The sequence below is a fragment of the Aulonocara stuartgranti genome, assembly GCF_965226115.1.
Source record: "Aulonocara stuartgranti genome assembly, chromosome: 18".
Taxonomy (NCBI): domain Eukaryota; kingdom Metazoa; phylum Chordata; class Actinopteri; order Cichliformes; family Cichlidae; genus Aulonocara; species Aulonocara stuartgranti.
In genome coordinates, this window is record NC_138954.1 from 4,973,594 (window position 1) to 4,984,066 (window position 10,473).

A 10,473-nucleotide genomic window follows, 5' to 3' on the forward strand; every position below is an offset into this window, starting at 1 on the left:
CAATGGTTTTGACTTGATCAGCGTTAACCCCGCCCCCTGAGTTTGATGGGTGAGGCTGACAGATAAAATTATTTCAAGATGAGAGCCAGGCGCCAGGACTGCCAAAATGAAATAAATAAATATATCATTAAATAATTAATTAAATGTGTCAATAATTAATTAATTAAATGTGTGTTGGCCCTGCGACAGACTGGCGACCTGTCCAGGGTGTACCCCGCCTCTCGCCCTATGACAGCTGGGATAGGCTCCAGCGCCCCCCGCGACCCTGAAAAGGATAAGCGGAAGCGAATGGATGGATGGAATAATTAATTAAAATGTGAAATACATAAATAATTAATTAAACGTGTCAATAATTAATTAATTACATGTGTCATAACTATTTATTTAATTAATTAATTCCAATTTTAATTAATTATTGCCACATTTAATTCATTATTTAATGGTGTATTTAATTAATTCATTATGGCAGTCCTGGCGCTCCATAGGCACCAGCGCCAGAGGTGAGGTTGAATACAAAGACTGTCCTCTGGACACCGTATAACATGCCCGATCCCAAGGCCCTATATGTATGTGTTATGAGAGTGTGAGTAATGTGGATGTCTAGGTTGTGGAATAAAATCAGTCTGCTGATAAAACAGTGAGCACAGTGAGAAGATCTTCACTGAGCTGATCCATCTCATCTCATAAAATTGAGGCACAGGTGACCAGGAGGGGACAGAGGGGGAACGACCTTTTATTGCTTTTTTCTACAACAATTTCTTAGTTCAGCTGCAGTATTTGATATCCTGTAATGACTAAAATGATAATTTAAACTAATTTACATAAAAAGATTGTCTTTTAAATGTTAAGTTTATTTAACAACTTTAAAGGCTGAGCAGTGCTATTTTTAAATGAAAAACTCACAGGCTCACATGTTCCAGGATTGAATTAGTGTCTGATAACCCTCCCTCTTCCTGCTCTCTAACTCAGCACCTCCTCTCTGTCCACATGTTCCCTTGTTCCCTCCCCTTCTGATCTGCAGTTTGAAGATGGGTCCAACCAACATGTGGTGACGTATAAGAGCTGACAGATCCCATTCGCTACAGAAACCTATGTTGTTTAGATCAGAGCAGTTTCAGTTCTGAGGAAGTGAAACTTACACAGTCACTGACACTGTTGGGTGAAATGGCGCAGAAAAGTGTTCAGCTGGACCGAGAAACCTTCTCTTGTTCGATCTGTTTGGATCTACTGAAGAATCCGGTGACTCTTCCCTGTGGACACAGCTACTGCATGAACTGTATTGAAAGCTTCTGGGATGAAGAGGAAAAGAAGAAAATCTACAGCTGCCCTCAGTGCAGACAGACTTTCACAGCGAGGCCTGTCCTGGAGAAAAACACCATGTTAGCAGTTTTAGTGGAGGAGCTGAAGAAGACTGGACTCCAAGCTGCTCCTGCTGATCACTGCTATGCTGGACCTGAAGATGTGGCCTGTGATGTCTGCAATGGAAGAAAAATCAAAGCAATGAAGTCCTGTTTGATGTGTTTGGTCTCTTACTGTGAGAAACACCTTCAGACTCATTATGATGTGGCTCCATTAAAGAAACACAAGCTGGTGGAGCCCTCCAAGAAGCTCCAGGAGAACATCTGCTCTCGTCATGATGAGGTGATGAAGATGTTCTGCCGTACTGATCAGCAGAGTATCTGTTATCTCTGCTCTGTGGATGAACATAAAGGCCACGACACAGTCTCAGCTGCAGCAGAAAGGACTGAGAGGCAGAGAGAGCTGGAGGTGAGTCGACAAAACATCCAGCAGAGAATCCAGGACAGAGAGAAAGATGTGAAGCTGCTTCAACAGGAGGTGGAGGCCATCAATCAGTCTGCTGATCAAACAGTGGAGCACAGTGAGAAGATCTTCACTGAGCTGATCCATCTCATCCAGAAAAGAAGCTCTGATGTGAAGCAGCAGATCAGATCCCAGCAGGAAACTGAAGTGAGTCGAGTCAAAGAGCTTCAGGAGAAGCTGGAGCAGGAGATCACTGAGCTGAAGAGGAAAGATGCTGAGCTGAAGCAGCTCTCACACACAGAGGATCACATCCAGTTTCTACACAACTACCCCTCACTGTCAGCACTCAGTGAGTCTACAGACTCATCCAGCATCAATATCCGTCCTCTGAGCTACTTTGAGGATGTGACAGCAGCTGTGTCAGAGGTCAGAGATAAACTACAGGACATTCTGAGAGAGCAATGGACAAACATCTCACTGACAGTCACTGAAGTGGATGTTTCACTGTCAGATCCACCAGAGCCAAAGACCAGAGCTGGATTCTTAAAATATTCACGTGAAATCACACTGGATCCAAACACAGCGTACAAACAGCTGTTATTATCAGAGGGGAACAGAAAAGCAACATTTATGGAACAACAACAGTCTTATTCTGATCATCCAGACAGATTCACTGGATGGCAGCAGGTCCTGAGTAGAGAGAGTCTGACTGGACGTTGTTACTGGGAGGTGGAGTGGAGAGGGGGAGGAGTTTATGTAGCAGTCGCATACAAGAATATCAGCAGAAAAGGATGTAATGAATGTTTATTTGGATGTAATGACAAATCTTGGTCATTATATTGTAACAACAACAGTTTTATATTTCGGTACAACAACATTAAAACTCTTGTCTCAGGTCCTCGTTCCTCCAGAGTAGGAGTGTACCTGGATCACAGAGCAGGTATTTTGTCCTTCTACAGCGTCTCTGAAACCATGACTCTCCTCCACAGAGTCCAGACCACATTCACTCAGCCGCTCTATGCTGGACTGTTGGTTTACTGTAATTATGGAGACACTGCTGAGTTGATTAAAGTGAAATAGACTGAAGTCTTTCATATTGTTGTAAGTTTAAATCTGTATTTTAGTTCCCTTTTAGTTTCTCTCCATCATTATTGTGGTATTTATGTGCTGCACATAAATCAGATGTCAGTCAAACATTATGGGCAGTACCTCGACATCTTCAACATGTTGTCTTGATGTTTTTACGTTTTATAGGTGGAGCTCTTTCCTGTGTCTGTTCAGCCATGGAGACTATCAATGCTTATGGATATTTTTATTTGAAAAATTTCTCCACATGACAACATAAACTTCTCTATCTTCTAAATGTTTACTGAATATTTTTCTTAGGTATTTGTATGTTGTTGTTTCTCTTCACTGATCTTAACAGAGAAGTCTACAGACCTTCCTTTATCACACAGATTTTATTCTCATTTGTACATTTATAAAGAAAACAATTAATTACAGAGCAATAAGAAATTTTAAGAAAGTGCACTATATCATAATTTATAGTAAAGTGTATTAAAGCATCGTTAGTTAGTCACTTATTTAGTTTGGAGCTGTATCATCTGACACTGTAGAAACATTTCCTCCAGCTTCAGCACAGAATGTTAAAAACAGAACTATTAATGAGAACAAACAGTAGGAACACAGTATCAGCAAACATCATGGCTTAAAATGGAGAGTAAAAATCTAAAAAGAAATAAACAAATTAGTAAAAAGGATTTCCTGTTGACATGTTATTGGTCCTATCTTGTCTGCAGCACCTCCAGGATGCTTCTTATATGTTTCTGGTTATTTTTGCACCAATTTTAGTTTTTGTCAGTAGGAAGTTCAAGTTCAACTCAGTGTGTTTGTTTGTTTGTTTTTTCAAACTGATGCCTGACCTTGAACACCAAACATCTGTCAATAAAGCAATGATATAAAATGCTTATATTAGTACTGAAAAACTGCATATCCACTTTACAAATATAAATAATGATATAAATCCACAGCTGAACTGGAGGAGCAGCTGATCTAGTTCACTCATGTGTTTCTGGACTAAGAGTTGGAGCAAATACCTTATGATTCAGTGATGTTTGTTTTTGTTAAATATTTTGTAGATCCAAGAGTGAGTTTGACTCATGATGATGATGTTCCGAATTAAACAAAGTTGGTCACAAATTCTTCAAAGCTGTTTATTAAGAATATATTCACTTGGACTCATGAGACAGGCTTGTGATCCAAGGGAGCCATCAACTGGACAATTACTGACATGACAACAAAAAAGCTAAGTACAGAGGGGGGAACAGAGGTGAAAATACTTGCTTTAAAGGATTGTAATGTTTCCTTTTAAAATAAGTCTCTAAGGTCAGACAAAGGGACAGAAACTCATAGCTTTCTACCAGCCCAATGACAAAACTATAAGTTGTTTTTTAACATCTACTTTTTCATCTATTTGGCAGTCACAGTGAAAAGTATAAACATTGGCACGCTTTGTCTTGTGATTCTGCTGTTCGTAAAAAATGACCATGCGCAAAGTACCAGACTTTAAGGCTTTGACTTGATGCCAATGGCCTGAGGAGGACAGTATTACCCTTGGACATGTGTAGTCTGCCGTCTACTCAATAGAAGAAGAAGAAGCGCGGAAATGGCACAACTGTCTTCAGTTTCTGGGAGAGTTTAACAATGAGAGACTGATGATGCAGAAGAAATCTCCGTGGTTAAAAACATTAAAAACAGTCGTCCAGGATGATGAGATCCGCCACTGGCTCAGACTGCTGTATATCAGCCGGAGACCCGAGATGAAGTCACGCAGCAGGTATGTAAAACTGTGATGTTCTCAATGAACTAACACAGGAACGATCTGAGCTCAGTCTGTAAGCTAACAGGCTAAAATCAGAGAGCAGCTAATCAAACAAGTGCGTCCGTTTTTTTTAAAGGTCAACTTTTAACAATAGACTTTCATGAGACACATCAAAACCAAACAGGGAGGGAAAGCTTCGGTTTTCTGCACTGTGCCACAGTTCGCTGTCTGCTTCGGTTCACGACGCCTCACTCCGGGGCTACAGACAGTTCTCTGCCGCCTGTGGTGCTCCTCACCTCCGTCTGCACCCACAGACTTCCCGAGGTGGAGGCAGGCCGGCAGGGACTTTGAGAGATGGGCTTTACTTTTAAAAATACCCCTTAATCAGGGTCTAACCCTACAAGACCATCGTGCCTCCCCCACCATCCTCACCTCATGTTAAAATGTATATTTTTCAACTGAATTATATTTGGGTTCAAGAAAATGATGAAGTTTTTAAAATAACTTTGTAATGTTCTAATAAACAGTCTTAACTCGAACTAAATCAGCTCAAATCTCACAGATGTCAGTGTTATTCACAAAGCATGGAAACATAGTTGTTAGTTTTGAATGCAGCCACAGCAGGCAAACTATGGCTGCATGCTCCAAAGAACAGGAGCACAGTAACTGAACACACTCTTAGCACACTTACATCTGATTTTGGGAACAGTTAACAGATCTGAACCTGATGACCTGAGAGGTTTAACTGGGTCAAAGGTCGAGAGCCAATTGAGAACTGTCCAGTTAAACCAACTAAATGATGAAACCTTTGATTTAAAATGTCATGATCAACAGTATCAAAGGCAGCAATGAGATCAAATAGAACTAAGACTGAAACTCTGAGTCCCTAATAATCTTCAGATCACTGATGACTTTAGTTGGGTTGATTCTGTGCAATGACTGGCTGTGAAACCTGACTGGTACTTATCTGCTATGGCACTGTGAGATTTTCAGTTTAATCTACAACAATGACAAACATTTACTTGCAGCGTGAAGCTGGCAGCAGCTACCTGAATGATTTGTACTCTGAACTTTCCTAATAAGAGTATCAGAGCTCGAGAGTAACTTACACTTTCATTTTTCACATTTGTACAGTTTAAATTTCACTCACATATGAGGACATGCTCAGAGTGGACTATATTTGCTCAGATGTGTTTTCCTGTCATCACATTATTAACCTTTTTCCTCAGTGACCCTTTGTTCCTCAAGATCTCCCCCTAACATGAAGTGTGAGGAAGAGGAGGGCCTGTATGACCAGCAGGTCTCCAACCAGGAGAGGAACTCCAGTCTGGACCAGGAGGGCCCAGATCCTCCACAGATCAAAGAGGAAGAGGAGGAACTCTGCATCAGCGATGACGTAGAAAAGATTGTACTCAAACAGGAGGATGAAGGCCTCATCTGGACTGAAGAAGAGCAGCTCAGACAGCTGGATAACATCTGGAAACCTGAAATGAACTTACACAGCAGGGGTATGTAAAACCGTAATGGTCTTACCTAAAAATTAATATGACTTTAATTCATTCAATAAAGATATTTTGGAAACACATCAGAGTTCTTCAAGGCCAGTGTTTAAATAAACTCAGCTGATTGTTAGTCGAGGTTTTCTGAGAGCTTCGCTGCTTTTTATCCCCATATTTTAATCCTACTTTTAAATTTCCCCTTCTGTCTGATGTTTGTCTTATCATTTACATAAACATCTTTCCAACAGTAATTGGTGGACAAACTGTGATTGGTGCATAGAAATTTACTAACGTGTTAGAAGTGAGTGCATGAAATCTTATTTTAACAGTTTCCAGGTCTGGGTAAATGATATGATGATATTTTGATTAAACTCTGTTGTAGAGTTGGAAATGGACAGCTGTAGACACCACTGCCGAGTAGTCATTCTTGTTATACTTCTATATTTATCTAAGACAAGTAATTTTGTCCATTTGTCACCTCAGCTTTCCCACAACAGCATGAATGTGAGGAGGAACTGGTTTTTGGGGACCAGGAGAGAAACTTCAGCCTCGACCAGGAGGATCCGGAGCTTCCACAGATAAAAGAGGAAGAGGAGGAACCTTGCACCAGTCAGGACGTAGATCAGCTTGTAGTGAAGCAGGAGACTGAAGGCATTATTATCTTCATGGTGGCTCCTACTTATGAGGAAAGTGAGCCAGAGCTGGACAGTGAACATCTCCTTTCTTCCAGCTCTCCTGAACCAGAGAGCAGAGATCAGCAAGACAACTTTCCTGTGTCAGAGAGTCAGCGTAAAACTGACACAAGTAAAAAGTTTGTGAAATGTGAGATTTGTGGAAAAACCTTTGAGTACAGATCCAAACTAACGAGACATATGAGGGTTCACACAGGTGAGAAGCCACATTCTTGCAGCACCTGCGGAAAAAGATTCAGCCTGATGATAAACTTGAAAACTCACATGAGAATCCACACAGGTGAAAAGCCGTATTCTTGTGGCATCTGCGGAAAAGAATTTAGAGACCAATCAACGTTCAAAAAGCACATGACAGTTCACACAGGTGAGAAGCCTTATTCTTGTAGCACCTGCGGGAAAAGCTTCAGTCAGAAACCAACACTGGAGAGACACCAGAGAAGCCACACAGGCGAGAAGCTGCACTCCTGCGGCACCTGTGGGAGGGGATTCAGTCAGATGATAAACTTGAAAACTCACATGAGAATTCACACAGGTGAGAAGCCTCATTCATGTAGCACCTGTGGGAAAAGCTTCATTCAGAGGATACAGTTACAAAGACACATGAGGATTCACACTAGTTAAAAGTGGGAGAACTGTCAGATGAAGCAGTCCACTGAGAAGCCAGATCAGAGCAGATCAGATGACCTCCTTCCTTAAAAAACTCTGTATTGTTTATTGTATGTAGGGGTGGGAGATATAGCCTCAAAATAATATTTCAAGAAACTTACATTTAAAAAAAATAATGTACATTTTATCAGCTCGGCAGGCAGCAGCATTTATATGTGTAAGTAAATGATGGATTTTCCATCTTTCTCTTCCAGTGAGCTGCTGTCACTGATGACAGCTTAGCTAATTCAAAGTGTGAAAATGTGGCCACCTCAAGGTGCTTGATATTGTAAGGTAAAGACCCAACAATAATACAATGAAAACAGAGAAAACCCAAACAGTCATATGACCCCCTATTAGCAAGCGTTTTGGCGACAGTGGGAAGGAAAAACTCCTTTTTAACAGGAAGAAACCTCCAGCAGAACCAGGCTCAGGGAGGGACCCCCATCTGCAACAAGGAAAGTTTTAAGTCTAATCTTAAAAGCTGAAGGCTCTGCCTCCCATTCTACCTTTAAATACTCTATGAACAACATTATAGTGCAATGTTAGTGACACGGCATACATGAAATATGAGCACATAAGTATCCTCAGGGGTGTTTTTCCTGGAAGTTTTAAGAAAAGTGTATTACAAGTGCTTACACTCTAGCTTAATATCCAAAATAACCTTGTAATGCGGAGCCTGCACAATTCTGTCATATAAGGAAAAGAAATTCTACCTGGTTTGTTTCATCTTGGGTCGAGCTTTTTAACCTCCTGCTTTTCCACCGTGTAGCACATCAGTAATTTCCATCCACTGACTGCTCTTGCTGTTATATGAAATGTAACTCGCGAGTGCTCCAGTGATGCATGGTTGAATCATTTGTTTACCTTTGGGTCGCACATCACTGCTGCTAGTATCTCCTGCTCACGTGCCTTCACAGCCCGGTTGTACTCAAGTGTGTTTTTGCTTAAAGTGTTGTAACAGGTTTGCTTTTTTCACTTTCAGTGGGAAAAGTTTTCTTGCATATTTTGCGAACATTCAGCTACCAAACTGTGACTGGAGCCCGACATATGGCTCTGGCTGTGAGACATGACTGGGGTTGACTCATTGGGGTGAATGCAAACACATGATGTTCCTCTAAACACACTTTTTTGTAAACATTTATACCAGTATTATTGCAGATCATATGATATGTCACAGCCCTAATTCTGTTTGTTGCATATTCCATTAAAACCTGTAATGAAGATGAAACACGTATTTACATTCATTTGATGTGATATTTGTATCGTGTTGAGCTGTGGAGGTGACAAAAAAGTTGCTGAGATGTTTTATTTTTTTGTTTAGTGGAGAGGTTTTACTCCACAGAGTCAAAGCTGGAAAGAAACACACATGAGACCAAACATTTTGTGATTTAATCTTGATTTTCATGAAGACTGAATTTCAGCATGTGCTCATCCTGTTGATTCGTATGTTGGTGTTGGTTATGTGTCTTAAAAGTGAAATAAAGATTTCTTTAAAACTTCTTGTGGCTATTTTTTTAAGGCACAATCTTTACAACATGAAACAACGTCTGTGAAGCACATTTTGTACAGTGGGCAGGGAGACTTGCCCATCACTGTGGTGGTGGGGTGGATGAGATTTGCCTGCGGTCACTTAAGGCTCTGTATGTTGTGGGTCTGTCCTGGTTGTCCTGCTCAAACATTGTATGGAAGTTGAGGTCAGTGCCTTCAGACCGGCCAACTATGGTGGTAATCATGGTCCCCTGTTTTATGAAGGGAGTGTAGAGGGTATGTTTGCACTTCAGGCCTCCCTAGGAAGGTCTATATCTGTAGTCACTTTCACTGTTTTCTTATTGCTGTTTCAAATTGTTGTTTCTGTTTGTAGCCTTTTTATTGAAGGATTTTGGTTTATATTATTAATATGTGCATTTGTTGTTATTAATAATATTTGCTTCACTCTCCATTTGATGTGTTTTTGGTATGTTTTACTTTTAATTGTTCTACACTCAACAAAAATATAAACGCAACACCTTTGTTCCTGCTCCGATTTGACATGGGATGGACATAAAGACCTAAAAGTCACTCCAGATACACAATATTACCATCCCTCCCAAACATTGTTCACAAATCAGTCTAAATGTGTGATAGTGAGCACTTCTGCTTTGCTGAGATAATCCATCCCACCTCACAGGTGTGCCACATCAGGATGCTGATCTGACATCATGAGTAGTGCACAGGTGTACCTCAGACTGCCCACAACAAAAGGCCACCCTGGAATGTGCAGTTTTATCTCACAGCAAAATGCCACAGATGCCACATGCATTGAGGGAGCGTGCAATTGGCATGCTGACAGCAGGAATGTCAACCAGATCTGTTGCCCGTGCATTGAATGTCCATCCCTCAACCATAAGCCGTCTCCACAGGCGTTTCAGAGAATATGGCAGCACATCCAACCGGCCTCACAACCGCAGACCACGTGTAACCACACCAGCCCAGGACCTCCACATCCAGCAGGTTCACCTCCAAGATCGTCTGAGACCAGCCACTCAGACAGCTGCTGGAACAATTGGTGTGCATAACCAAACAATTTCTGCACAAACTGTCAGAAACCGTCTCAGGGAGGCTCAACTGCATGCTCGCCGTCCTCATCGGGGTCTTGACCTGACTCCAGCTCGTCGCCGCAACAGACTTGTGTGGGCAAATGCTCACATTCGATGGCGTCTGGCACGTTGGAGAGGTGTTCTCTTCACGGATGAATCTCGGTTCACATTGTTCAGGGCAGATGGCAGACAGCGTGTGTGGCGTCGTGTGGGTGAGCGCTTTGCTGATGTCAATGTTGTGGATCGAGTGGCCCATGGTGGTGGTGGGGTTATGGTATGGGCAGGCATCTGTTATGGACGAAGAACACGGGTGCATTTCATTGATGGCATTCTGAATGCACAGAGATACCGTGATGAGATCCTGAGGCCCATTGTTGTGCCATACATCCATGAACATCACCTCATGTTCCAGCAAGATAATGCACGGCCCCATGTTGCAAGGATCTGTACACAGTTCTTGGAAGCTGAGAATGTCC

The 10,473-nt window shown here is 41.7% G+C and overlaps 2 protein-coding genes across 2 annotated transcripts; both read left to right on the top strand.

Annotated features, from left to right (window-relative positions):
* Window positions 1-1,103: 1,103 nt before the first annotated feature.
* Window positions 1,104-3,639, top strand: LOC309694512 (tripartite motif-containing protein 16-like). The gene has a single exon (XM_082514659.1). It carries the CDS (start codon window positions 1,165-1,167, stop codon window positions 2,839-2,841), a length of 1,677 nt encoding a protein of 558 aa, XP_082370785.1. The 5' UTR covers window positions 1,104-1,164; the 3' UTR covers window positions 2,842-3,639.
* A 2,103-nt stretch (window positions 3,640-5,742) lies between these two features.
* On the top strand, window positions 5,743-8,920 carry LOC309694561 (uncharacterized protein). The gene is made up of 2 exons (XM_082514747.1): window positions 5,743-6,090; window positions 6,565-8,920. The coding sequence occupies exons 1-2, from the start codon at window positions 5,844-5,846 to the stop codon at window positions 7,392-7,394; spliced, it is 1,077 nt and encodes a 358-aa protein (XP_082370873.1). The 5' UTR covers window positions 5,743-5,843; the 3' UTR covers window positions 7,395-8,920.
* Window positions 8,921-10,473: the final 1,553 nt, after the last annotated feature.

Excerpts from the sequence above, each read along its gene's own strand:
- LOC309694512 (XM_082514659.1), top strand. The coding sequence starts at position 1,165 with ATGGCGCAGAAAAGTGTTCAGCTGGACCGAGAAACCTTCTCTTGTTCG.
- LOC309694561 (XM_082514747.1), top strand. The coding sequence starts at position 5,844 with ATGAAGTGTGAGGAAGAGGAGGGCCTGTATGACCAGCAGGTCTCCAAC. Across the intron at positions 6,091-6,564 it reads AATGAACTTACACAGCAGGG|CTTTCCCACAACAGCATGAA; the intron begins GTATGTAAAACC and ends TTGTCACCTCAG.